Here is a 27,592-nt window from a genome sequence, read left to right as displayed (position 1 = left end):
ATCTATATATATTATTTGATTTAAAAAAAACATTTCAAACTTAATTGAGAAAATAAGACAGTTAATCTACATCTATATTTCTAATCTCTCATCATTTGGGAAAAAAGTGAATTTCGGATTATAATCTGTTTAAATTTGTTTTGTACGAATTAAGATTATTGTAAAATTATTTATTATTTGGTTTGTTTTAAGGCCTCATGTTTATATAAATCCTTTAAATTAGAATATTTTAACACTTAAGATGTTTCTATGAGAACATTCTTCTGATTGATCATCACTCATTACGCATGTGAGGGAAAGTTATCCACATATGAATCCTCTTTCAGTGTTAATTCCAGTTGAAAATGACAAAAGCCACGAGTGAAATGGTTTAAATGACAGCAGATGATCAGCAGTGCAACATGAGACACTGGAGCCAGAGGAGCTGGGTGAATGGTTTCGGTGGATCAGAGACAGGAGCTGCTGCTGAAGCCGGAGTCACCCGCAATTATGAGAATTAGCCCGGTCCTCCAGAGCTAATCAGAGCCGCTGGTGATATGTTTGTGTCCTCGTGCAATCAGACGAGCGGCTGGAGAGCTCGGGCACCCAGGCCTCAATAGGGCCAATCATCATCAGCCCCCATGGCCATTTAAAAGGTGAAATGATCTGCGATTAAAAGCAGTGCTCAAAGAAAAAGGAGAAAAGTGATTTTACCCCTTTTTCCTACACGTGAGGGGTTTGAATAATTATTCCTCCAAAAAGAGGAGAAATTGTGTTAATTGAATTGTTGCAGGGTTTAATTGGCAGCTGATGGGTAATGGGTGTTTTAAAAGAGTTGAAACAAAGTGGAAATTCATTTAAATTTGACTTTGGCCCCGCAGTGTCCCTGTCCACGCTGCAGTTGACCTCTGCGTTAACGCCTTTTATGTGGATCTAATTTCTCGCAGAGTATCTCTCTCCTGGGAACAATTGTTGCAGCAACTTCTCTTTTTTCTCTCTCCCCTCCCCTGAGGCCCGAAACGTATTGTTTTTAGCCGGGGAGCATAGGACAGAGAGCGGAGAAACATCTGCCTCTCACCCCCTCTCTCCTCCTCTCTCCTCCTCTCCTGACTCTGATGCCCATCGGCCCCAATATTCCAACAAAAGCCACCGTTGTTTTACGCCGTCCCCTCGCATCCAGAGTAATTACTTATCATCAATCAAAATTAATAATAGCTGATTGGGTTGGTGTGGTCAACGATTATAGAAGGGGAAGGGCTGGAGCAGTCTCTCACACCAGTTTTCTTTCTTTTCTTTTTTTTTGCAAGTCAATGGTGAAACCTGGCTTTAAAAAAGGGGGGGAGGAGGATGGGTGAGGAGGGGTGCGACCCGTCTATTTGGTCTCCACTGGGAAACTACCGCCTCTCAAGACGGCCAAAAAGTCAGAGGCTGAATAAGGAAATGAAGCGTAATTTGAGGAAGATGGATGAGCCCCCAGGGAAACTCCCCCTTTTCATCCCTCTTGTATTGCGGATTATAACCAATGCGCTGTCTCCCTCTCTCCCTCGCCCTCTCTCTCTCTCTCTCCCTCTCTCTCTCTCTCTGCGCGCACACATTACGCACACACGCGGTGCAGCGGAGAGGGGCGGAGGTGTGGGAGGCAGATAGACAAGAGAGGGGAGAGCGTGTGTTTATGTCTCAGTGTGTGTGACAAATAAGAGGGAAAAGGTGCAGCGGAGCGGGGGTGCACACGGCAAAGCGCCCCACTGACCCACGCATATAGAGCGCACAGATCCGGAGACGAGCTCCACTCCCAGGGATGACAACACGCCAGAGGATCTACTTTCAATCCGCTCCGTCCTCACGCTGAAAAAGTTTTTACGCGCGGCACAGGAAGGGGACACCTGCTTCCAAGTTTCCACTGCGTAAAACGTGCTCACCTGCAAAATGCAGAGACCCGGCATCCACGGGACTGCGTTCTCAATCGATTCCCTCATAGGGACCCCTCAGCCCAGACCGGGACACCTGCTCTACACGGGCTACCCCATGTTCATGCCCTACAGACCTTTGGTTATTCCGCAGGCTTTATCCCACTCGGGTATTCCTCCACTTGCGCCTTTGGCTTCTTTCGCGGGACGGCTCACCAACACGTTCTGCGCCAGTTTGGGACAGGGGGTGCCATCCATGGTCGCCCTCACCACAACCATGCCGAGTTTCTCGGATCCGCCGGACAGTTTCTATCCCCCACAGGAGCTCCCCGGTCCGCGTTTAAGCGCAGCCGATCCCGGGACGAGGAGGCAGGAGAGTCCGCACTCCGAGGAGCTGCACGGCCGCGACAAGGGCTCCGATCTGCTCAACTTCTCGGAAACTTTTCAGACAATATCAGGTAAGATCGGCCTCGTGATTCATTGGTGTGTATTTTATCCTCACGAACAGAAGTGGCCACTATGCGTAAAATGCTTCAGAGTGGAGGTCGCTGGTCCAACACTCAGAAAGTCTGCGAGGAGCAGCTGAACCAGGGAGGATTCACCGAAGAGAAACTCGTCTTATTAGTGTTGCTCGAAAGAAATGTCAGAAATATTAATGAGAAATCTCCCAGTGTCGATTTACATCCTGTGGATACAAGTTGGTGGAAGTTTGGAAGGAGACAACAATTGTTATAGTCATAATTATTTATAAATATAATTAGATTTATTTCAAATTGTTGATAACAGTATTTTTCTAAACAAAATAAACCCCAAAACAATTAGGAGAGCATGTTAAACACATTGAAGGAAAACTTCAGGACATGTGTTTCTCCTGAGTTAAAATATGATGGAAAGGCCACCAGTGAAAACTTAAAATCTGCGTTTACACACACACACACAAAGTTGTGATGCTCCTTTATTTGTTCATCAATAATGTTTCTCCTAAATAACATTTCATGGATTTTTCTCAACTAGTTTTTGTTGCCTATTATCTTTACCAGCCACATCAAAACACCATATTTGATGTGCGTAATTGTGTTATTTTGGCTCGTGGATAAATGTCTCATTGTTAATGTGCCCTTTCTTTTTTTCTCCACATTTCAGGTGAGACCAAACTGTACAGTTCAGACGACGAGAAGCTGGACCTAAAATCCGCGGACACCGTGTGCAGCGACCGGGAGGACAGCTCCGTGGACAGCGAGAACGAGAGTTTCTCGGACGGGAACAACTGTGGCTCCCTGACGCAGAAGAGCAAACTGAAAGCCGGCTCGCAGGAGGCGCTGCCCACCGGCAGCTCGGCGGGGAAGAGCCGCAGGAGACGAACAGCTTTTACCAGCGAGCAGCTGCTGGAACTTGAAAAGGAGTTTCACTGTAAAAAGTACCTTTCTCTGACTGAGCGCTCCCAGATCGCACACGCACTCAAACTGAGCGAGGTGCAGGTGAAGATCTGGTTTCAGAACCGCAGGGCCAAGTGGAAACGGATCAAAGCTGGGAACGTCAACAACCGCTCAGGAGAACCGGTGCGAAACCCCAAAATCGTGGTGCCCATCCCCGTGCACGTCAACAGGTTTGCCGTGAGGAGTCAGCACCAACAGATAGAGCAAGGGACCAGGCCATGAACTCAGAAATACTCATAATAATAAAAAAAAAACAACACTTACATTGACTCTATATGTTCCACTGATTTGTTGAACGCATGAAGCACAATGAGGAGGATTCAGTTCTTTTTGTCTGAGGATTTTCTCGCAGGCAGATGAATTATTTGGCAAAATGCTGTCATGATTTTTTTATTTATTGTTGTGTGAATATGTAAATATAAACGGGCACTATGATGAGATGAGACTGTAAAGATTTTTTAAGTATTTATATGTAGGGCCAAATTGTTCTGTTGGTTATGTGCATGTCCTCATTTGGTGAAACTATTCTGGAATTTTCGTTTCGTGTTTTAGTAAAAGAAATTTGTTGAACCACATTTGCATGTAACTTAAGAGGTTTTACTTTATTTTGTTTCGGGGCGACCGGAGGATCCAGCTTCGACAGCTCCATGTGGAAAAAAAAATAAGAAAAGATGTGAAGGAGGTTTTGACCAAACAAATAAGGGACAAGTGTAAAGTATATTGACCTAATAAATCGCTTTATACGAACGTTTGAATGCAGATTGAATCATTATTACTGAGAGGTTAGAATTACAAGGGTTTTTTTTGTGCTTGTTGGGAAAAATATCTGCAGGAATTATTTTGTTTTGTGAAAATTAAAAATGTGGCCTGCACTCTTTGAACATAGCGACTTATTTTGACCCTAATTTAATGAGTCTAAAATAGTTACTTCAATCAGGTGGTTATTTTACTATTTAACACATTTAAAGTAAAAAATGTCAAATTTTTTAAAGTCTGTAAATATTAATATCAATTTCATTCTGAAAATATTTCTAATAAGATCATCTCCCCTGACAAAATGCATGAGGCTTTAATCTTGTTCATAGTCAAACTGCTTCATCGTGGTAATTTAAGAGTGTTTTTAGATTGTGAATCAAATCATATTAATATTTTCTTCCCCTCCACAAAAATCATCAGGACCTGAAAGGCAGATGATGTCTGCAGCAGTGATTGATTTCTCTTTAGGAGGCCATGTTGTCTCAAGTGGACTGATGGATCCTCATTAGACTGAGCACATTCAACACACTGTGATGAACTTCTCTCCCAGTCACCACACAGGAGCAATCAGACCGCAGCTCTTTCTCATCCGACAACAAAAAAATATTTAACTACAACAAATAAGTCATCTGCAGTAATTTCATCAGTAAGGTACAGAGGATTCAAAGGCTATTTTATTAAAGATAAATATGTTGTTTCTGTGGTTAATCACACTATGGATACAGGAGCTTTCTTAATTCATGTGTAATTTGTTAATTTAAGTAATATTTGGTCCAAACCTGATTTAATAAATACTGATAATATTAATACTCTAAGGGAATTCTAAGAAAATAAAAAAATATATTCAAAATGATGTTGAATTGGGTATATTTTATCAGTATGATACATATTTGTAAGAATGTTTGCTTTATAGTTGTGGAGTTTAAGCTTCAAAAATGATATCAAGATATAAAATCTATTTCCTATATAGCTACATGATTATTTATACTGCCCATCTGTAACTTAGTGACATAAACAAATAAATGCCTTGACCTGTTCACATGGAACGTTACACGGCAACGTAACATTACTGACCAGCATTATTAAAATAACGTGTAACTAAAACATTCTCTGACCACATCAATATCCTCTTACAGGAAAACGGAGAAGAGGGCTTGAAATGAAAACGATCATCTTGCACGATTCTGGGTTTACACAGTTTCTCTGAAGTGTTTCCAGAAACGTCTCTTGCTGGAATAATTTCCCTTTCGGATGAGAGAGGGATTTGTTTCCCACATTTTTAACCTCACGCCTCAAGCCACGTTTTAACCTGCAGCAGCCCCATGTTGAAGTATGATTCTTCAAATATTTTATTAATGTTAATATTCTTTTAAATTAACTCCTCAATGAGTATTTCGCCAAAATGTGAAGGCATTATCGGACAAATCAGGAAACACACCATCACCCTATACTTTTTGAATTCCCTCTAAAGCCTGTCACGGATGAGAATAACTCTCATCTCTGTTTGACCTCAGAGTTTACACAGACACCTCATGACCCGGACACCCATGAGTAGTAAAGTTTATTTTACTGTCCACCTCATACATCAAGACTGTGACACTCGGATGGGGACTCAAGGAGTGATGATCATGTGAGGCAGCGGTGGAAGTTTTATTATGGTCCAAGAGCTGACTAATATAGATGGTCAATTCCACGACGCCGTGCCAGAGAGCAGCGGCGGCTATTTCAGTCCCCATGAGCTGCGTGGAGGAGATGACAATGAGGAGCCATGACACAGCCCCGACACTCTCTTGAACGTCGGCTGTTATTATCAGGATGATGTGAGCGGTGACTATTGCAATTCAGTTTGATTAGTCGAGTGAGATTATTGTCATTATTTGTAAATGTATTAACTCAAAAAGGTGTTTTTTAGCAATCAAATCACTGAATACAGAGGGTTATTACAGATTTAGTATGTTTTTTAATTCATTTTCTTGTTTTAATAAAAGTTTTAACAATCTCTCGTCCATTACAGCCACAATTTGGTCTCAAGACAGCATCTGTATCAGTTTGCTACTTGAATCACAAATGGAAACATCAGAAGTTCTCTTCAGCAAAGACATTAAACCATTTCCACGTTCCCACCTGGAGAGAGAGACAGAGAGAGACACAGAGACAGACAGAGAGAGAGAGAGAGAGAGAGAGAGAGAGAGAGAGAGGAGGGACCTCATTACTTGCTGCTCGTGTGAGTGTGCAGACTGCTCAGCACCGACTGGAGGCCTGACTTCTTGGGAGGGTCCGGACGGTGGTGGCTACAGTGATGTATGGGCAGATGCATCAAATCGCACAAGATAAACAAGCGATGAGTTTCATCAGGGCCATCATAGCTTTAATTTGGCTGCCTAATGAGTCAGATCTAGTGGCGGAGATAAGAGTTGTCAGAGGCCCGGCTCTAATGAATTTCTTGCCACTTGTAATCAAGGTTGCCTGTCTGAGGGGGGATGATTAATGGAACCCTGGAGGATTCCCTCGGCCCTCAGCCTTCATTACAGCTAATGCATTCTCAGGCAAATTAACAGAGAAATGCAGGCAAAAGCCAACGGGGGAAAGAAAGAGAGAGAGAGAGAAAGAGAGCGGGGCGAAGGGAGAAAAAGGGGAGAATGGGAGAGAGTGATGGGAACAGAGCGTTTATGTAAAACAAAGGAGAGAGAGGAGGATGGAGAGAGCACGGTGGCGGAGGAGAGAACCAGGTTGGCAGCGGGGGAGAGAAAGAGAGGCAGAGATGGTGCTGAAATCCGTTGATTAGTTCGAGGTTCAAGGATATGGAAATGAGAGGAGAGACATAGGTTTGAGGCCGTCAGAAAGGGCAGGGTGCAACATGGATGCACTGGTTAGACATGATGGAGCTGAAATTGATAAATGGATGTTCAGGTCTGGGGGGGATTAGAGCGAGGAGAGATGGTCAGATGGAGAGAGAGGAGTGGATATAATTACTGGTTGAAGAGGTTAAACGAGTGATGGGAGGAAGAAAAAAACAGGAAGCGAGTGTAACCAGATCAAGACGAGCAGAAACAAACATGTGAGACAAGCCACCGCTCGGCGACACCTTAAAACAACAGTCATGTCGCTGACTGCTTGCTAAGCAGCCTGTTAAAGTGGCCCGTGGCCAAGCAGAGCCTACATGTTATGGAAATATGGATTTAATGTTTGCAAATATGGTCTCGTCAGGTCTTTGTGTAGCCATCCATCAGCCTCAGACCCACCTCTGCAATCTTGGAGGCAATTTGTCTGAGAAGAGGTGGGCGGCAGAGAGCCCTCCTCACTGTTTAGCAGGCCCTGATGAAATATCAAAACACACAGCAGTGCAGGCGAGCTCTCTAGTCTCGCCACAACAAACACAAGTGGCCGGGCTCTGCCAAGACGTGTGTGCATGGTAATAAATTACAGGGCAGATTTTCCTTTTGATAATATTTCTCAGGAGGCGTAGAAATACTGTAATGGCCATCCGGATAGGTTAGTGTGATCGAGATCTGGCATTTTAAGCACTAACTTAAATCTTAAAGCTGCTATAATTAATATTGTGATATTAACGATGGGTCACATTAAAAGATGTTTGTGACAAAGTAACAGATTATTATCACCTCACTCTGGTGAATTGTTTTTAGCCCGTTTTATGTCGATGTTTTAGTTTTACGGCCCACAGCTCTCTCGTGAACGTTGTTTCCAGGAGAAAGGAACGATTTAAAAACTCAGAGAAAAATTCCAGCCCAGCACCAAATGGCAGACAGATAAAGTTAGCAACTAGCTGGTGGAGTGTTTAGCTGCAAAAAAGCCAAATATATCCTTTATGAGATGGTGGAGACCAAAAACGGAGCTAAAAGGAGAGTGTTGCTCTGTGTCTGCCAGATGTTTGCCACATCAGAGAAACAATTGTGTCAATGATGAAAAAAGTTAAAAGTCCTGAAAGGTTTCATGAGCTTGAAATTGTTAGAATTTCTCTATTGGTTTACATAAGTAACTGTTTAGTGGAATAATCGGATTCTGACTGAAATGCAAATTCTGACACGCAAGTTATAAACAGTGAGAAGAGCTTAGAGTGTAAAAGAAATACTCTAATATCTAATGTGAATTAACCTAAACTGTTCTTATCACAGCAGAAAAGTGCTCATGTGAGACCCGACTGATGTCAACTGGCTTCCTGCTGAAATAAGTTTCCAGGGGCCTTCAAGCGCGACTCTTTGTACTGTGGCTTTATGTCAATCCAGCGTCGAGGGAGGAAGAGGGGAAATAAAAGAGACACCAGGTTAATAAAGCACAAACAATGCCAGCCAACAGAGAGAGGAAGGGGATGAAGATATGCCCAGACGAGATTAGCAGGAAATAAGAAGTGGATTAGTGAGGGCTTGACTCCTCTGAACACTGAGACCTTTCACTTTTCCCCACGGTGTCGTGCTGCCTGACACTAAGCCCAGCTTTTTATCTTAATCCTCTTTCAACAACTGTTGGGGGTCCCACGAGCAGGAAGTGGAGAGGTCGCTTTACTTACCTCGACACACACACACCTGCTTTCTCTCAGGGCCACATGAATAAGATTTGATCCGGTGAGGTCTGACGAAGGAGCACGCAGAGGGAGAACAACACGGAGTGGCAGTTCCTCTTGAAAGGACGGTGATATTTTTAATTTGAGAGCCTCACCTCCTCTGTTAGGCTTCAGTAGATCAGGTACAGAAGCGACGGGGGCGTGATGGATGATGAATGAACAACACAAGACACGTGCTTCGATTTCCCTAAATCCAGGGAAGGCTACATCGTTGAGTGTTTATTAATAGGTCAACAGTCAGCCAAGCATCCAAGCGTACAACAAGTTACTCTTTAGCTTTTGCTTTGTTTCACGTTCTGAACGTAAAAAGGAAATTACAATAGGAAAATGAACTCAAACAAAACGGAACAAAAAAAAAGAAATATTTACATACTGCATTATAAATATGTCAAATGTACATCATTATACACAAGTACCAAAGATGGTCAGTTAATGTTGAGACCAAACAAAAGTACCTTTAAAAAATATGCCAAAGGAGAAACAAAAGCAACATATTAAAATATGGTTCAAAAAACCAGTTCAGTTTGTTTCTCTAAGAGGAGCTTGTCTGTAGATAAAGGCATTAAGCTAATATGTACACTTCATGTTGTGTTTGGGGGTAGAACAGGCAGTTTCTAGTGTTTTTTTGTTCAGCATCTACAGTACGTCAATAAAAGTTCAGTCATCACTGTACACTTTAAAACTCCCCTCAAATAATCTCCTACACGGAAATGTACTTGAAACAATTTCAAGTACAGATCAGAAATAAGGCCGGTACCACAGGTATGGTGCAGGTTTATTCAAAGGTAAATGGTTGAATTTGCAGTTGTTTCTATAACGTTTTAATAGGATCATTTCAGGAATAATGCTTCCTGCCTCCAGCTCTTTAAATACAGACATGAGAGTGGTGTCAATCGTCTAATTTAACTCTTGGGAAAAAGCTAATTAAAGCATATTTCCCCCATAAACTTTTCATTCCACATTTTCAACATCGGTCTGTATTGCGCACCAGAGATTCATTTTCATTTTCTTGTGGTAAACAAAAAACGTAAACATACATCCTGCCTTTGTAAACTGAGCAAATCAAGACGGTTTGAAACTTTGAAAAAGGCAGTTAAACAAACGGGGGGGAAATACACTGTAGACGTAGTGTTAACACCTGATTTCACTGAGGTGCCCAAGTCTGAATTTACTAAATGAACGGGCTTATCATGTGTGTGGAATACTGTCCATTTGCATTAATGCACAGAGGGTCAAACTAATTACTTCGCTCTATGAACCTCCTTAACTCTTTCTAATCCCTAAATGTCGCTCCAGTTTCCGTCACTTGAATGCATCTTGTTGCAGGGAGCAGGGAGTTCTGCTTTCAGGCTGACAGGCTCTCAGGGTGGGGGAGGGTACACGGGGTCAAGGGGAAGGGAAGGGTAGTTTCTTACTTCTAAAAGTCAGAGTACGTTAAAACTTTTCTTATAAGGAATAAGGTGATGGAACAAGAACTACTTTTTTTTTTTACAGAGGTCTGTACATTAAAACACAGTTATGTTCCCAAATCTTCACTGCAGCTGTTTGTCTTCTCTCCAGTGTCCTTTCTCCAGAGTTTAGGAACAGAAATGCCCAGTCGCTCTCTCTGCTGCACACGATCACGGACGAAGAAGACGCAAGCACACACGTGTCGTACAGTACGTACACACATTAGTACCACATATGTATTTCACAGCAATAATGGGGGAAATGCACTCTGGAGTACCAGGTTCACAGCCTTTGGCCACGGGGGGTGAAAGGATATTCCAGTACGCTCATGGTTTGAAATCGCACGAATCTGTGTCAAACAATTATCAACACAATCTGGTCAATCGAAAAAAATTACTCCAACAAAGACATGATAATGGTGCAATTTCACAGTTTCAATCAAACTCTTGAATTTGAATGCATTCTGATTGAAGAGGCTCGCTCACAAAGCCATGTGGCTCGATGGTCATAAAACATCATGCCCCTTAATTCCTTTATAGTCACGGACATTTTTACTGGAGGATCATGATAAGGGTGGCGAAGGAAATGACTCACTTTCACCCCATAGGAACGCTGCAATCAACTTCTTTATGATGATCCGGACTCATTAAGATTCTCAATCATTTGAACTCTTCGGCTATTATTGCTTTGCCTTTGTATATGAATAGTATGTCAAGAGTTTGATAGCCGTGTTGAAGCCATGCATCATTACTAAAAGCTGCAACAGCCATTGATATGGTGAAAGATTTAGTTTCCTTCCCACATCAGTGTTTTGTCACTGTGAAAACTATTCCTCACAGTTTCGTGTTATTATGCCTCGGCTTGAAAATTTGAAGGAAGTTTCTCATTTGCGCTCATTATAAAATCAGCTCACGCTGCAGAGGGGAAGACGTGAAAGGAAATGTTCAAGCATTAAGGAAATGCTTTTCGTAGGGTAGGTATGAATGCCAAAGTAAGTCATTTGTTTGGTTGACGCTTAAAGAACATAAAGCTTTAAAGCTCATCGTGATCTTTTCAGACCAAGATTGAGTGAATTTAACAAAACAATTACAAAAACAACAATATAAAACAAACAATGTACAATGTCCGAACCTCACAGACCCACTTCTGTCAGCGTGGGGGAATATTAACAATGAGTCCATTACTCCTGAAATCTCTCCGTCGCTGCTGATTCTGGGTTACACAGTGTGAAACAGGAGGAAGTACTGGAAAGAGACAGGGGGGTGGCGGGGTGGGTGCAGGGTTTGTTTTTAATGTCTGTTTCCTCGCGGCCGCTCGCTGCCTCCTACATGATGCTGATGCTGCGGTTGAGCTCACACTGGGCGTTGTTGTTGTTGATGTTGGGGTTGCGGCGGCTCATGTTGGGCGTGGCCACCGAGGTGAGGGCGCTCGTTTCGTTGGGGCAACCGTGCTGAAGCAAGATGTCTGCGCACTCCTGGCTGCCGGCTCGCCGAGCGTAGGACAGCGGCGTCTGGCTGCGAGCGTCGCGGCTCTTCACGTCCACACCGTACTGCAGGAGAAAACGAGAGGTGTTAGAGGTCCATCAAAAAGATTTGGCTTTCACCAGAATTTATTTTGATTATTAGAAAAAAGACAACATTAGAATAAAAAGAGGATAAGTGGCTGTTGGATAATCTTTCCTTTCACATTTAAACTCCCAGTTCACTCACCCAACACTAAATTCTAACAATAAACACGTTCATCCAGAGGAGCCCACTCACCCAGATGAGCAGCTGCGTGATCACCACGTTCGCCATGGCACAGGATAGGTGCAGGGCGGTCCGTCCGTCCCCGTCCCCGTAGGTCTCATTAACCTCCTCCTTGGTGCCGTGGGCCAGCAGCAGCACCACCAACCTCAGGTCATCCTCCACCACCGCCCGGAGCAGCTGCTGCCCCAGGGGCACGTCGGACTGGGGCAGCCCCACCAGGAACAGCTTCTGCTCGTACTTGGCCCGGATCCAGCGCTCCTTCTCCTCCCTTGAGAGAAGGAAATGACAGGGACGCTACAGGTCAGGCACATTGAAGCATGATGAACCACGCTGTCCACAATTTAGCACCTAAGTTAAGGAACTTTTAATGAGTCGCTCATACTTCAGAAGCAGCGATTTAAAGGAGTAAACACACAGAAAAGGCGGAACGTGGACACCTAAGGGAAACATTACAGTAATTGGCCTGAGAGACTCACTGGTGTAAAGTGACATTTCTAAATGATTAGAGCACAGGAAAGCCACTAGCCTCTGCTATCACAGTGGGAAATAATCCAGTGAGATGGGCTGGAGAGATGAGAGAATGCCAAAGGGCGTGACGCTTTGGGCAATATTCCACTTTCTACTGATTACAGTCGACAGCAAGACGGTTAGAGTCTGGCCAGCTTTCTAAAGGTTACACATCTCTAACAGCATGTCTGCCGCGGACAATACAGGAAGGAGGGGTCTTTTTTTTTTATCAGCGCTGTCGGCTGTCAGTCTGAACTGATGGATCCCCTCCACAAAAGAGGCAGTGTGTCTCCGAGCCCCGGTCTCCCTTGGGGTGGCTGGGCCCCGAGTCAGATCGATGGGGCTGAATGGCAGCCAGAGAGGGACAGTGCGATGTGGGGCTCCTCCACTTCCAGCTCGCAGCAGAGAATAGAGGCCGAGGGAAGACTCCTCCGTCCTCTATCGCCAGGACAGAATTCTATCTATCGCGCTCCATCTTGACCCCCCCGTTTCATTCTCTGCCCACATACAAACTGTGCAAATAAAAAAAAGAAAAAGAAAATCAATATCAATATGTGAATGACTGAGCATGCCCAGTGTGGCACTAACCCTGTGACCCTGTCAGCCGGTGTGATAAGGCGAGCAGAAAGAGGCTGTTGTCTGGATTCGTGGGTGAGTGACAGAGAGAAGGAGGTTTGTACGGATAAGTTAGAGCGCCGACGCTGGCTGGAGTGACAAGGCTCTCATGGGACTCCGTGTGAAAGGAGTGAGGCTCAGCAGCAGCAAGTGCAAACTGACAATCTCATTCACTTCAATTCTATTTCATCATAATCACGGCAAAACACTGATGGAGCACAACTTAATCACCCAAATCCACCTTTGAGATGAACAATGACACATCACACATGCACATTAAATAATACTTATTATCGTTTGTTTTGATTGTTTAAGCTACAACGGAGAAGAATAAACTTTTGACAAATTGGGTTTACAGTCGCCTATAAGTCCAATGTTTTTCTATGTTCCTTATTGCCCACAAATTCATAATTCCAAGATCAAAACCAACCAGCCTGATCTCTTTTGAATTTTACTAGATTTTTCAATCATTACTCAAATATTAGTAAAAAATCAATTAGTCAGGGACTATTTAAATAACACAGACTTGATGCACCAGCAAATTTATTGTTGTAAGTGGGATTAACTCAAAATTAACTAGAGGGGCTCTCTACCCTATCTCACCACTCCTCTTTATAACATAGAATACCTGTTGCTGAAATGCATAGCAGCTCCTTGCAGAGTTGTTTGCTTGCACACCTTAAAGGTGTTACCGTCCAAGCAGACAATCAGTCCTCATAGTTTCAGCGACACTTGTCTTTTACTCATTAGTCGGTTTACCTGTCGCTCAAAATATGTTGCATGTGAGAAGTGTGCACTCCTGCTACAGCCCTAGATTGAATAAATTGTGTGGGAAATGCTGCGGACAAAGTAACGGACAATGTAAATCTATGACACAGATGGATAAGCTACATCAGGCTTTGGCAACACAGATAATATTTTGTTGATAATATTATTTGTTGATAATAAGAAAATTATGGAATATTGCTTCTTTTCCCAGATTCAACTTCCTGGTTACTCTTATCCAATGACCTTGAAATCTTTTCTTTTTAAAAAGAAGTCACTCCTTAAAATGTGGTTCTCAGTGACATCTCAAAAATCACAGACAATAAAATCAAAACTATCTGCACATGTACCACCAGAGCTCGGCCAAAAATATTTGTATGTCAGAAAATATGTTGTAATTTAAGTGAATCTGCCCTTTACGTACATCACCAAATAGCTCCTTTTCAATTACAGCCGCCGTTTTCAACGATTGTAACCAGTTCAGCATTACTCACTCTCCCTGATTACGACCTTCGCGGCTGGGTGTCATGGCTGCCAACTCACCACAGACAGCAACCATTTTCAGACTCATATGTCAGCTGCCAGATTCCCCTCGCGGAGCAGTTCGTCTTGCACAGAGGAGCGCGGCACCGGCCCTAACTACAGGAGCTAAGGATGTGATGGAAAAGCCTTTATCAGCGCCAAAGCACAAACTGATTAACTGCGAGGCACAACTGGAAGCTCATAAAGCAACTTAAAATTGTCTTAAAGCTGGAGCAGGAGAAAACGTGTCGGGGAGAAGTCCTTTCCCCTGCTTCACCATAAGCAAATCTTTTCTTAAGGTTGAGGGTATTATGTGAACAACAATACAGCCCTAATGGCAGGCAATTGCAGTGGCTCTGAGTTTTATGGTGTAAGACCTCCATCAATCCCCACTCAGTCATTATGTGAGGACAAGCCTGTTAGCAAATCAATTGGCCTTAGAGGCAGTGGACTGCTCAGAGCAGGAAGGGGCTGTCCTGCCCTCCCCTCCTATTTCCGGTGGAGCCTTTGAAAACAAGTCTCTCTGGGTTTTTTTTACTACCAAAGAGGATAAGGTCTAAAAACTCTATAACCTCTGAAGTAACCCTCGAGGGGAAAAGCTCGACCTTTAACAAAACTTTAAGCGCGGTAAGAAACGAGCGGCGTAAGAGCTGTTGTCCAAAAGTGTGCAGCAGAAAGCTAGACCATGAATGAGACGCTGAATCTGTAGAGCCCAGTGAATTGATATGAGCTAAATGAGGCAGAAAGTTAGCACCGAGATGCGAAACAAAAAGGCTGAGCAGAGCCATTAAGAAGACGTCAACATCTCAGAAAGGAGCCCTGAGGACACTTTGTTAGCCTGCGCTAAAAAAAAAACAGCCCCAAAAAAACCCCAGGCCTCGCTCACGACTGATGCCGAGCTCCAAATCCAACCACAGTTCTTTTTAGATGAAAAAGAAAAGTAAAAGCAAGCAAGCGGTGGTTTTTTTTTAAATTCCCCAGCTGCTGCCACTTGAAAGAAAGAGTGTGGAAGGAAGTGAAATGGTAATCCCCTTCTGTCTCTTTGTTTGAAATAGAAAAACAATCCAAACAGAGGTAGGGTTTAGACAGTCAGGGGGGAAACTGAGACCCTTGAAAAGGACACTTCCTCACCACAGGAGGAAGAAAAATAAAATCGGAAGATTTAGCATGTCAAAAAACGCCTGGTCCGAGCGGGAGGGCGGGGAGGCGGGGAGGGAGAGGAGAGTGAATTTTCACAGCATGGGGGATATTAAGGAAATTGAACTGATGGTTCCTCTTATACACACACACATAAAGGTTACACATGGGCAGAGGTTACGAGACACCACCCCGGCTTTGAGCGCATACTTGTTCCAAATTTCTCTGTTGCTGAGGGGACACAGAGGAGCTTAAAGATCCCAATAAAAATGCCTCTGCCTCTTTCAAGTAAAAACAAGCTTCGCCACAAACTACCTCCATTATTCAGAGTTATCTCGCAGCTGAGCATCATTGTTGAACTTTGCTTTCACAGAGTTTTATTTGCGAGAAGTCCTGGGCAAACACCAAAATGCTTACCGAGTCCTAAGTGGAAATGGGATTCCTGGTGTCCCCTTTCATTTGCCTGCGCAGAGCCCACCTAGATAAAGGCAGCCCTAACAGTAGAGAAAGGCCTCTTTTATAATTCTATTAGAGCTCTGTCCCTTCAGCTCTCTGGTGAGCAATGGATCCTGACCCTGACTTAATTAAGTGGCAAATGGCGGAATGATTCTCCTAAACCCGGCCCACGGAGTCAAGAACACATGACTGAATTCAAATAAAGAGGTACAAACAAGGATAATTAGTCAAGCCTGAAAGACAAAGGCGAACTGGGAATTTATAGGAAGGGAAACTCAGACGGAGGGGGGGCGGAGCCAGCGGCGGAGTAGCCACAGAATGACCAATCTGGTCGCCTGCAATAAAGGTGCATCGGTCCATAGGAAGAGGAGGATGTCCGTCCCACCACCAGCACATCTTTCAAACGCACAGTCCTCATAAACAATCAAAGCTTCTCGGGCTCCTCCCACTCCTTCCCGAGCATCCAAATTCACTGCGGACACATCAAACAGACGCAGTGAAGGGGAGAAATGGTGGCGTTGAAGGGTTCGGAGGGGGGGGGTTGATGGGGGGTGGTGGGGGCTCGGGGTCTGAGCAGCCTGAACAGACCTCTCAGTGGGGGTGGGCAACTTGTATGGGCCCGATTCCCATGCAGCCGACAGCTCCACTTCCACAAACCGAGGGGAGGGAAGAGACAAGGGAGCGAGGAAGAGGGGACAGCAGCAGAAAGACGAAGAGGGGGCTCAGAGGGAGAAGACAGATGAAAAAAAAAAAGAAAAAGCGAACACAACGGGGAAAGAAAGCTGGGCCCCAAAGCATCAAAGGTTGCTAGGGGCCAGAAATGACGGAGCAACACAGTAAACGCCGCAGCAGAAAAAGTGCTAAATAAGGCCCCCCTATGGTCCAGCGGGTACAGTGTTGACACGGTGCGGTCCTCTCGGAGAATAACGGCGGCAAAAGAATTTAGGCAAATATTTTTACAAGTGGAATAGATGCCGTGTTTTTCCCCTCCCTTCAAGAGCGCGTTCTGAGCGGATGACCAGAACAAATGTGCTGTGCTGAGCTCTGCGGAGAGGCCAGCAGAGAGAGGGGCTGAATATATTGTGACATTAATGAGGTTGTCAGACCCCTTGTGATCGAGTGGATGTGTTTTTGTGCCAGATAAACTAATACCTTTAAATGTTCATGCTTTTAACCCTTGCTGAACCCTCGCCTCGCGTACAAAGCCCAGGGGGGGGGGGGGCGCTCCCAAAGAATCAGCTTCTGTTTATTTCACGTCATCGGGTTAGAGCCTTTTGTCATGATTTCGTAATGCTAACAATATTGAAGCTAAATGGCATCGGTTAAGTGGACTGTGCCACAATGAATCAGTCCTTCCTCTACGTCTACCTGGCTCTGAAACCCGATGGCATGTGGGCAATTAGTGACTGTGGTGCCACTTCTCCCACACAGGGCTAATTACTGACCTGTGGGTTTCATTTGGAGAGAGAGAGCGACACAGGGAATGACAGAGGAAGAGAGTGAGAGAGGGAGGACATGGGGAAGACCCCGTCATTAATTTGTCTTAATTAATTACTCTTCCTCCACCAGGGCTCCTGGCAAGGCCGGCTATTCTGAAAGCTCTTCCGAGAGTTGGCGTTCCAGCGACTCCTAACCTGTGAGTGGCCTGGAAGACGACCAACGCACGGGCCGACGTGGAACGGATCCTGAACCAGGAGCCTCACACAAACAGCTCGGGAGAGGACGAGCCAAATGCCACCGCCGGGGCAGAAGGGGTTAAAACGGGCAGCGGGGGCCAGGTTTGGAGAGGTTAGCGATGTGATTCATTTTTATTACCGCGCGGCCCCTGCAGGCGGCAGGAGTGGCAAATTATTTCTGAAACAAAGTGGAGGGCTCTCATCAGAGCTATTACCTGCCTGTGGCCGAGGGCGGCGCGGAGCCTACAGAGGGTGACAGTGAGAGGCCCGCGTCAGTGAGGGATAGCCGTCCACATCCGTCCACGCTCCAGGACATCTCCCCCAAATGAGAACTGGTGTCTGTGTATGTGTGTGTGTGTGTGTGTGTGTGTGTGTGTTTTACTCTGTGTGTGTGTGTGTGTGTGAGCTCATGCAGAGGATAAGGCTAAAGTTAGTCGTTGGACCCCCCCCCACAGTATCCGTTAAAATACTTTGTGGTGTTTTCTAACACCAACATGTGAAGCAATTAGAGGTGGCGTGCAAAACACAACGTCGCCCCGGTGCTAATTAAAAGAACAACACCCCCCCCCCCCCCCCCGATATGCTGACGGCAGAGATCAGCCACAATGCAGAGCGTCCGCAAATGTACTCTCGCAGATTATTTAGCCGTAAACTGGACATGATTTTTTTAAAGCATTTGGTAGCATCTTTCATAAATGGGTAATAATGGCAACTAAAGGCTTCATTAATGGTTAATAAATCAATAACAATGTACAGATAAGTTATGGGACAGAAATGGGTACAACTTTTTGGTTATAATATATGGAAAATTAAAACTGCAGAATTACCGACTTAGTAGAAACTGAGAAGCCTCATGAGTATTTATTAACCAGAAAGGGATTTCCCACAACCTCAATATCCATCATGTTTTCCTAGTAACGGCCTATAAAACTTTAAAAGAAAAGTATTTACTAACTTTTTAATTTCCATTTAAAATGCTTCATAACAGGTGACTCATTAGAAAGTGGTACCGTGCATTCTTCTTCTTCTTCTTCTTCAGGTGACACGCATGCACATATGCAAGGATATGAGCATGTTTCCAATTTAAATGCCTGCAATCAGTCTGACGTACACCAGTAATCTCAGTGTTGCTGTGCGGCTCCGTGTACGACAAATCTATATATTGTGTTCCTCCCTTTCTGAATATCATAAGCTAAACCAATCTTGTGGATGAACGCCTTTAAGTTAAACCTCAAAAATGCGAGAGGTAAAACTAGTCTTGCAGGAGACATTCAATCAGACACTGAGCTGATATTCAGGTAGTTACTGAATCGTTTAGATTAGGTGTCACTAATGTTTAGTGGGAGTCGGGAGCCATACACTGCCTGCCGAGGTGCCATCACAAAGCTGCTTCATGTCACTGATGTGACACAATTAAAATCCTCTTGCATGTGCTGCACTCAAGTTAAGAGAATCACCCACAGAGGGAGAGGAGGAGGGGGAGGATTTATTGTGTAGAGAGAAAGATGAAGAAAAAACTACATCCCATTAAGTGGGTCTTAATTCATCATTCATGATAAAGCCTAAATAATTTGATGCTACCGTTTACCCCACGAGGCTACAATCTTCTATCAGCGACAAAATCAGCAGCCTCTCAATGACCACTGGCCATATGTGATATTTACAAAAGCAGTTTTTTGTCTGAGGATTAGTTATGCTGCAAATGAGATTTATTGTTTGACAGTGGAGACTAATGGAGACGCTGCCGCGGGACACCATTGGATTTTTAAGACAATGAAGAACCTTCCGGCTCGAGGGGACGCGGGACTGACAGTGGTACGGAGAGGAATCAACATCAATAATCTTTCATCAAGTCCACAGTGGAGCACTTTAGCACAGATACCATTCAATAAATAACTGTAGGCCATCATTCAGCGCTGAACTGGCCGAAAAAAGCGGAGGATGGATTCGGGAGGTTCAGTGGACTGAGAAAACAAAGAATTGTTCATTTGGAAACAAAATACAGCCACAATGACTCCGTATGTGCACGTTTGAAGTCTTTTCAAAAGCCAAGAACCACAGTGTACGATCAGCACTTTCACGATTTTGTGCTGAATATCACAAAAAATCCATAGAAACATAAGAAACATTAAACTTGATTTGATCTTGTACCTAGTTATCATACAGTGCTCAGACTTCTTCATAGGAAAGTGAGCTTCTTGTTATTTATTTATGGAAGTGATACAAGTTCAAAATCATTAGTAGAGCCCATTTTCCTCCGGTCAAAAAACCCACCCACACCTACTAACAACTGGCTTTTGTTTGCAATGGGAATGGACACAATCGTCATCCACTCCTGGGCCAAATCATTTTGCAGCAGATTCAGGTCTTATGAAGCACACTGAACTTGGTGTGTAAATAACCATCAACGCCTGTGCACTTATTGTTTTTTACATCTCGGCAACAACAAGCAACAACGACTTTTCTTTGAATTGTGAAAGATGCAACACTGGTAAGACAGCGAGGTGAGAGAGCTTAGAACATGAATCTACATGTTGGGGATGTTTTGTTTTTTTTTCTAGAAAATTACTCAAATAATTGATAATAAAAAGTCATGTTCTGCACTGGTTGAGATTGGATTTATAATAAAAGGAAGCATACAACAGCACTTTCTCTGACCAGATTAATCAATGTGCTGTCATCAATATCTAATTAGGTGACAGCACAACATGCATCCTGGTCCCACGTTAAGCCTTCACGCTGTATTTGATCATATGTGTGTAATTCTTGATTGATATTGACATGTGTAGCAGCAGACAACGCAGGCGGGTTTAATGGTCGTAGTAAAAAGAACCCAGTCATGTTTCTCTGCTGGTTTGTCACTTGTTTTAACAAAGTTATAACGCTGCGATGTTAAAACAGTGGAATGCCACTAGCAAGAGCCCACAGACACTTTTCTCGGTGACAGACAGAGTGATGACCCGGCCCCGTGTGATGGATATGTGACAGGGCGGCTCGGGGCCCGAGGGCCTGGCTCTTGGGGGTGGGGTTACTCCATAATGGTGTGCTTAATTACCTGCACAGCCACACAGCAGGTCATTAGTCAGACTGGGACGCAAGGTCTCACCTGTCACCGAGAGATAAACAATCCTCCTACCAGATCTGGGGACCTCAGAGGGAAGAGAGGCCGTCGAGGGGAGTTAGGGCCGGGAAACATAGGATGAGTGGAAATGTGTACATTTCTTAAAGGACGTATGTTAAAACATGGACAACTTTCAATTAAATACACTGATGCAAAGCAGCAACAAAGGGTTTGGGGAGGTTTCGGATTTGGTTGAGATAGCATCTTTTCTTGATTAGCGCGTACGCGTCAAGTGACAAACTTGATGGATTTGGAGCAGGACATGGTATTTATCTGGTAAGTTCAGATGGAGATATGAGATATTAAATCCTAAAAAGAAGAGAGAGGCGGATATAGATGCCAACAAGGTACTGGCTGAGGCATTGTGATCACTGTGTACAGTACGGACTGAAACATAAATACTGTATCCCTGGCTCAACACACTGACATTTATGGACCCCTAGTGCTTCTTATGGGGCATTTTGTTGCGTGAAGTGCCTGTGCAGAAATGTGGCCGGCAAATAAACGGCAGCTAACGGGGAGAAGGCAGCTCGTGCTTCTCGTTCTATAATCTCCGCTATGGTTCATTAAGCGCCACCTTTTTATTTGCAGACGGGTGCTAACCTGGTGCTGTCGCTCCCCGGCTTGTTGTAGCCTTCCAAGGCGCCCTCCCACACGCTGTTGGCCATCGCGTTCCCGATGGCGGTCATAACCATGCTGAGCTCCACCGGCCAGTCGTCCAGGTCCAGGGAGCGGACGCGGGACAGGTGGGTGCCCAGGTTCCTGTGGATGCCCGAGCACTCGATGCACATCAGGGCGCCGAGGTTCAAACTGGCCCAGTCTGGGTCTGAATGGGAGAGGACAGAATAACCATAATGACGATAGAACAGGAGAATGAGAGAAGCTTCGCCAATTTGTCTGAACTGATGATTACAAAGACATTATTTTATTAAGATTACACTGCATTCATATGTTCCACACAATCTTCTCAGTGTTTCCCATTAATCATATAGACTGTGGCGGTCTGCTATAATCTAATTTATACTGGCACAGTTTCATAATGAAGCAATTAAAAACAAAAACCTCTCATAATAACATAAGAGATCTCTAACTTGCTGTTTAACTCTGATGCTGCATAATGTAGCTGTGTGCAGCGCTACCATCCATAAAGTCGTTACCATCCACGCAGACAGTTACAGTTTCTCATAGTTTCAGCTGCAGTTGTGGAATATGGAATCTGTTTTGAGAGAGCTACACCGCCACACGAAATCCTTCGTGTGTAAGACATCAGGTGTTTAGATGAAGACTCATACTCACTGGGTGCGTCACAGTCCACACAGAAGCTGTTCCCCCTCACGTTACGTACGGACTGAATGGCCATCGCATCACTTTGGCTTCCTAACCGAGACTGTAAACGAACCAGGGGAAAGAATAAGTCAGCAGGAGCTAATCATTGCAAGAGTAAGAGAAGGCAAAAAAAGAATATTATAAACAGACTCAAACCACAGACAACAGGTGACGGGGAGGGAAGGAGGGAAGACGTGTTTGAAAGTCTAAGGAAGAGACCGAGGGCAGAGACCGAGGGCAGAGGGAATATGAATATGAAAATGAGGCCGCGTCTCCCCAGTATGCTGACACAAGCCGTGTTCTATCTCTGATGTCTGTCAGTTCTAATAAGAGATCCACACTGCGGCGCACCTGTCTGACAACCTCCCGCATGTGACAGCTTGTGGTGGGTGAGCAGGGGAAGGGGGAGGGCGAGGGCACAATAAAGGTCGGAAAAGAGGAGGGGTGTGTGTGTGTGTGTGTGAGAATGAAGCAGCAGAATTGCAACATGATGACGATGCTGTAATCAGATGATCGGCCCAGAATCCCCTGTCCAGTTCGACTGTACCTTATTTTTTATGCTCTCACACGACTGCAGGCTGGCGAAGATCTGGCTCTCGATCGATTGGACCCACAGCTCCCGCTCCTCGTACGTGGACGCTTCAAAGTTCCACGTCTGACCCGTCAGCGACACGATGATGAACTCAAAGGAATCCTCTTGCTCTGAAAAACACAAACGGAAAATCACAGTTAGCACTTAATCAAGAATGCACGTGGGTGCTGTTTCTGTTTTTTGGACGTCGCGTGTGCACGTGGTTTATTGCTGCTGCATGTCTGTGTGGTAGAAAATCATCTGTCACCACACGGAGGAGGCACACGTCAGCTGGAGCAGCACGCGCACACGCACGCACGCACGCACGCACACGCACACACACACACACACACACACACATCGGCTGAGCAATCTGACTCTGCAAATCAGCGGCTCAGTGATTGAGGCCCGTCTATGCACGGATGCTCGACGGAATGAGCTCCCGTTAAACTCGGCAACATTCGGAGTGATTTCTCGGCCCCTCCCGTGGTCCTGTGGCAATGCTGCTTTGTTTGATGATGCCTCAGAATCTCATAAACTCATAAATGCCAACGTACAGTTTTAATTCCATCTGCTGCAACTTCAAAAGAGCATCGCAATTACTAATCACCAGAAGCACAATAATACATTTTATGTATATGAGGTCTTTATGATTCAACCTTCTTTTATGTCTTTAGCCTTTATTGAGACTCATCCTAAAGTTGTTATACTGTTTCTGTTCAAACTCAATAAGAAAAGAAAAAAGGAATTTGGAACAAATTATGAAAATCATAGCAAAGACCAAAGTATCACGAATTGGGGCCACTTTGGGACCGGGGGCAAGATCGAGACCTAAATGTGATTTTAAAGCCTTTAACCTATTTGAAAGTTTATGTGCAGCTATTGTTCGCCATTTAGCCTTCAGCCCCCTAACCCTAATCCCATCGTCATAAGAAAGAACTTGAGGTTGTATAATATGTCTGTGAGCAGAAGCAGAAGAGTCTTGCTCAATACTGTTGCACCACATTTGGAGATAATGGTGCAGCTACAGTTTCTCCAGGCTCCTTGTACATCCTGGTGAAAATATTAAAATCAGATTGTGTCTGACCTCACAAGCACAAACTCAAACAGTCATGGTGAATCTTTACAGCTGCAGCCAAAGTCTGTTCTGTTGACGATTTGGCTTTTTGAAAAAAATTCAACTTGAATATATTATTAAAGTGTCAGGAGAGCTTTCCACGGTGCTGACAAGACGCTGCAGCGTTGACCAGCACCATCGAAGAAGAGCGTCTATATTTTTGTAAATAACCATTGATAGGGACAGACACTCGGTAAACTAACTCAGCTCTGACCATTATGTCATTCTTACATGACTTTATTTGAATTTTTATCCAACTTTCTCTGCTTCACAATTATATTTCTAGCACATAGTTATTCTGCTGGCTCAGGAAATCCTTTATCTCGTTGTGTGAAGTCACAAAATCTGTGTTTTATCTTCCCTGCTCCGGTAAATATAGAGTTTCTCTAACTTTGAGTCATTGCTTCTTTTCGCCACTGGTTACAACACGTGCACGACCTTAACTGTAGAGTGTGGGAACGGGTTTGGAGAATATTCTTTTAATGATATTCAGGCTTCGGTCGGGTTCAGTCATGTTGGCTGGGCTGTCTACTTGATTTTTTACGCTGCATATGAATTCAGACACAAAAACAAGATTCCCTTTCAGGTTCGGGTCAGACCGGAGCTGCACTCTTCTTTCTTGTTATCTTAACTCCCCCGCAGACTCAGTCTCAGTTATGTCGGAGTCACACCGGATAAAGTTTTGTCAGATGGCATCTAATATGTCGAGACAATCTCTGACAATCAGCTACAGTGATATCGGTCAAAGAACAAACAAACCCAAAAAATCCCATTTTGGATCCTGGAATCGTAGTTCCAGCCTTTTGACCTCACCACATTTCCAAGAATTACTTTTGATGACCCTCCCAGGGATAAGAAGTGTGTTTTTAAAGACAAATTTTAATAGTTGATGTTTTGCGGACATTAGAATAGTGACTTCTAAATAAACTGCTGGCACTGGCTTCTGATATTTCAAGATTGTGTGTTTGTTTTTGACGTATTTGCTAGAAATCAATTCGTCTTTCTCAAAGCTATTTTAGTATAACCATGAATTTATGTTATTCCTCTGTAAGGGCCTACACAACGTCTTTTGCAGGCCATGTTATAATGAGACGGGTCATTTCGGTTTTTATTATTTTGCAAACTCAACCTGATTGTTTAAACAACTAAAGACCACCCATGTTGTGTATTAGATTTTTTTTTTATTGAACTTGACCTGAAACAGGTTTTGAAGACGGTGAATCCGAAGTGGCTCCGTTACATCCGCTCTTCGTGTTAAACCGAGACTTATGAACATGTCACCTGTCGTTTCCAAACAAGGGTCTGACACGACATATGTTCCAACACATGCCGCAATGCCTCTGCTGCTCGGAAGCAATTCATTAACTCGGTACTGTACAATGTGACTCGTGTAACATCTCTGGTCTCTGCACATGCTTGAGCTCATAGCCAAATGATTTGTAATTACCTAATTATGTCTATGCAAATAGTCGTCTCATTTGCATAGAGCATGTTTGGAGGACTGGAGGCAGGCAGACACAAGGGGAATGTCGTTTTTTTTTTTTTTTTTCTGTGTAGATTTGATCCACTTTGTCCTGGAAATAGTTCTGCTGATATGTTATTAATGTTGTGTATTAATCACCCAAAGTGATGACATCATTTATCACTAAAAGCACTAATGTATTTAGACTCTAATCTAATCCGACATTTGATGAGCTCTGAAACCTTTATTATCAAATTAAACCTGTATTCATGTTAATCTGATGATAAAAAAAGATCTTCAGACAAATCATCGGTTTAAAAAGACAACTACACTTTATATTTACGATCAATTCCCCCCCATGCTGCTAGATGTAGCTCCGTGCCACTCAGATGACAGATGTCTGACGGACGCCACTAATGTAGCGATCCCCGTGCTGCGGTGGAGGGGCGATCTCTTCAGGGGGAAAGCAATAATCCAATTAGCTCGACACCGACTTCAATTATCTGATTTAGCTTGTGAAATTGACTACAGGTCACAGAGAATCAATAAAAGACTTGGGAACCTCTTTATTTAGACTCGGAGTGAAAACGTCTTTCAGTGGGTGTGACGTTTTGAAGCCATGGCACGGATTGAAATATCAAAATGGTCAATTTAAAAAGGAACCTAAAGGGTGAAAGACAATAAAAGCAAAAAAATACACGGAATAAAGATTACATTTAGAAAAATATCAAAGAAAAAAAAGCTTGATTAATTAGATTACATAGAAAATAAATCAATTTCTTCTCCTCCAACGTACCTGCAGGTACATAACTAACGCATTTGATTAGAATCTGTGGCTCCTGGACTCGCACGTTGTTGTACTTGTGTTTTTCATCTGTTTAAAAAACCCCGAACAAAGCTAATTATTCTGTTGGCTGCCCAGGCAATAAATTGGAGGCATTAAAACACTTTCATTATGGAGATTAAAAAAGCGACGGATGGCTGATTTTTTAAACTGATGAGTATACGAGGGAAAACAAATCTAATTCTCCATGCATAGTAATGCACACGGGACGCGGTGGCCACTAAAGAGACAGAGGAGCCTGTGCAGCGGGGAAGTTTGTACGTGTGACACAGGTATCGTCATTACTCGGCTCCTTGATGCTGCATGTAGGCTTGTAGGTCAAAGTGCTGATCCCACACACATGTTAAATCTGAGCCGGAACAACATGTCACAGGTATCACCGTCGTCTTACAGGCACCTGCCATGATGAGCTTGTAAAAGGGCCATTAGCGCCACTGTTATTACTCAATGGTTGCAGTTAGAGAACGGCCGGCGCAGGAACCATCACCTTGTCACATTAACACAAGCATTAACCTCCTGACCACATCCGTCTGCGAGCCCACAATCAACAAGTTCGTGCCAATTACAAATAAATTAACACGACTCCGCGAGTGGGCGGACAAGGAAGAACACAATTTAAAGGCAACGGGGGGAGCCAACTGTGAAGAATGAGCGAAATATGATTTTCCTTAATTAACATGGCATAATAAAAAGGAAATTAGAGTGTAATGGCCATAGAGCTACAAAGAGGAATGAATGGATAAAGATAGTCGTCGTCCACCATTTACAAGGATCATAAAACTGTTTGGGAACCGCTCAGTTACAGATGTTGTGCTTGATGGCTTCTGGCAGCAACATCACAGCAATTCAATAAAGTGAAATAATAAATGACTGCTTCGCGAAACAAAATAGGTGGTAGATCTATTTCAATGTTTACTGGGTGCAGTGACAGTACATTAACCTAGTGAAGTTTAGAGGTACTTGTACTTTACTTATTAGTATTTAATAAAGAAATTAAGAAAATGTACACACACAACCGACTTATCTGACAGCTGTAGTTACTGCTTACAGATTAGAAATGTACATACAAAATATATGTTGAGTTTATTGAGAATAATTCATTGTTAAGGATGAAGCGTTTCCAACCTATTTGACTTCAGACAAAAGAAGAGTCTGGCTGAGGTTGTATAAAAAACAGGGGAAGACGTGCAGCAAAGGCTCAAGTCATAACCGAACCTGCAGCCATTGCAGGCGCCATCTTAACCAGGTGAGGTACTGGACGCCCCGTGTACAGAGTCTTGAGTCGTACTGGCTGAGCTGCTGTATAACATACAATGATCCAGGCCCAAAAAGGTAAAATATCTAATATTTCAGTAAAATGCTGCTTGATGAATTAGTACAAAGAATTAAACATGGTATAAATGTAACTTCCCCTAAAGAAGGCCTCTATGGCTGGAGCATGAAAACATGGTTTTAATGGGAACAATGGCTGAACAGCCAAGTTATATTAAAGTTATAGCAAAGGATTTTTAAACCTTACAAGGCAGCTGCAATACCAAACGTCTCAGTTAGGTGCTCGAAAACTCCAGAGGAGTGTTGATAGCAGCAGTGATTAGAAACTTTGATACTTTTTCTTTTAA

The 27,592-nt window shown here is 43.8% G+C and overlaps 2 protein-coding genes across 3 annotated transcripts in view; one reads left to right on the top strand and one right to left on the bottom strand.

Moving 5' to 3' along the window:
• The first annotated feature begins 97 nt into the window (after positions 1–97).
• On the top strand, positions 98–4,069 carry gbx1 (gastrulation brain homeobox 1). Its single transcript, XM_034614368.1, has 2 exons — positions 98–2,344; positions 3,030–4,069. The coding sequence occupies exons 1-2, from the start codon at positions 1,906–1,908 to the stop codon at positions 3,542–3,544; spliced, it is 954 nt and encodes a 317-aa protein (XP_034470259.1). The 5' UTR covers positions 98–1,905; the 3' UTR covers positions 3,545–4,069.
• Positions 4,070–8,834: 4,765 nt separating this feature from the next.
• agap3 (ArfGAP with GTPase domain, ankyrin repeat and PH domain 3) overlaps positions 8,835–27,592 on the bottom strand; it is a 117,629-nt gene continuing 98,871 nt past the window's right edge. Inside the window, exons 14-18 of one of the 2 annotated variants that reach the window (XM_034613194.1) lie at positions 22,527–22,681; positions 21,950–22,040; positions 21,257–21,479; positions 11,867–12,122; positions 8,835–11,655 (exon numbers count right to left, since the gene is read on the bottom strand). In XM_034613194.1, coding sequence (XP_034469085.1) covers positions 11,431–11,655; positions 11,867–12,122; positions 21,257–21,479; positions 21,950–22,040; positions 22,527–22,681 — 950 coding nt within the window. In that variant the 3' untranslated portion in view covers positions 8,835–11,430. The remainder of the gene's footprint in view (positions 11,656–11,866; positions 12,123–21,256; positions 21,480–21,949; positions 22,041–22,526; positions 22,682–27,592) is intronic. The other variant, XM_034613195.1, reaches the window with a different exon arrangement.

Source organism: Hippoglossus hippoglossus, chromosome 17 (genome assembly GCF_009819705.1).
Source record: "Hippoglossus hippoglossus isolate fHipHip1 chromosome 17, fHipHip1.pri, whole genome shotgun sequence".
NCBI lineage: Eukaryota > Metazoa > Chordata > Actinopteri > Pleuronectiformes > Pleuronectidae > Hippoglossus > Hippoglossus hippoglossus.
The sequence above is the reverse complement of the archived record's forward strand: the minus strand, read 5'-3'. Positions and strand labels throughout refer to the sequence as shown.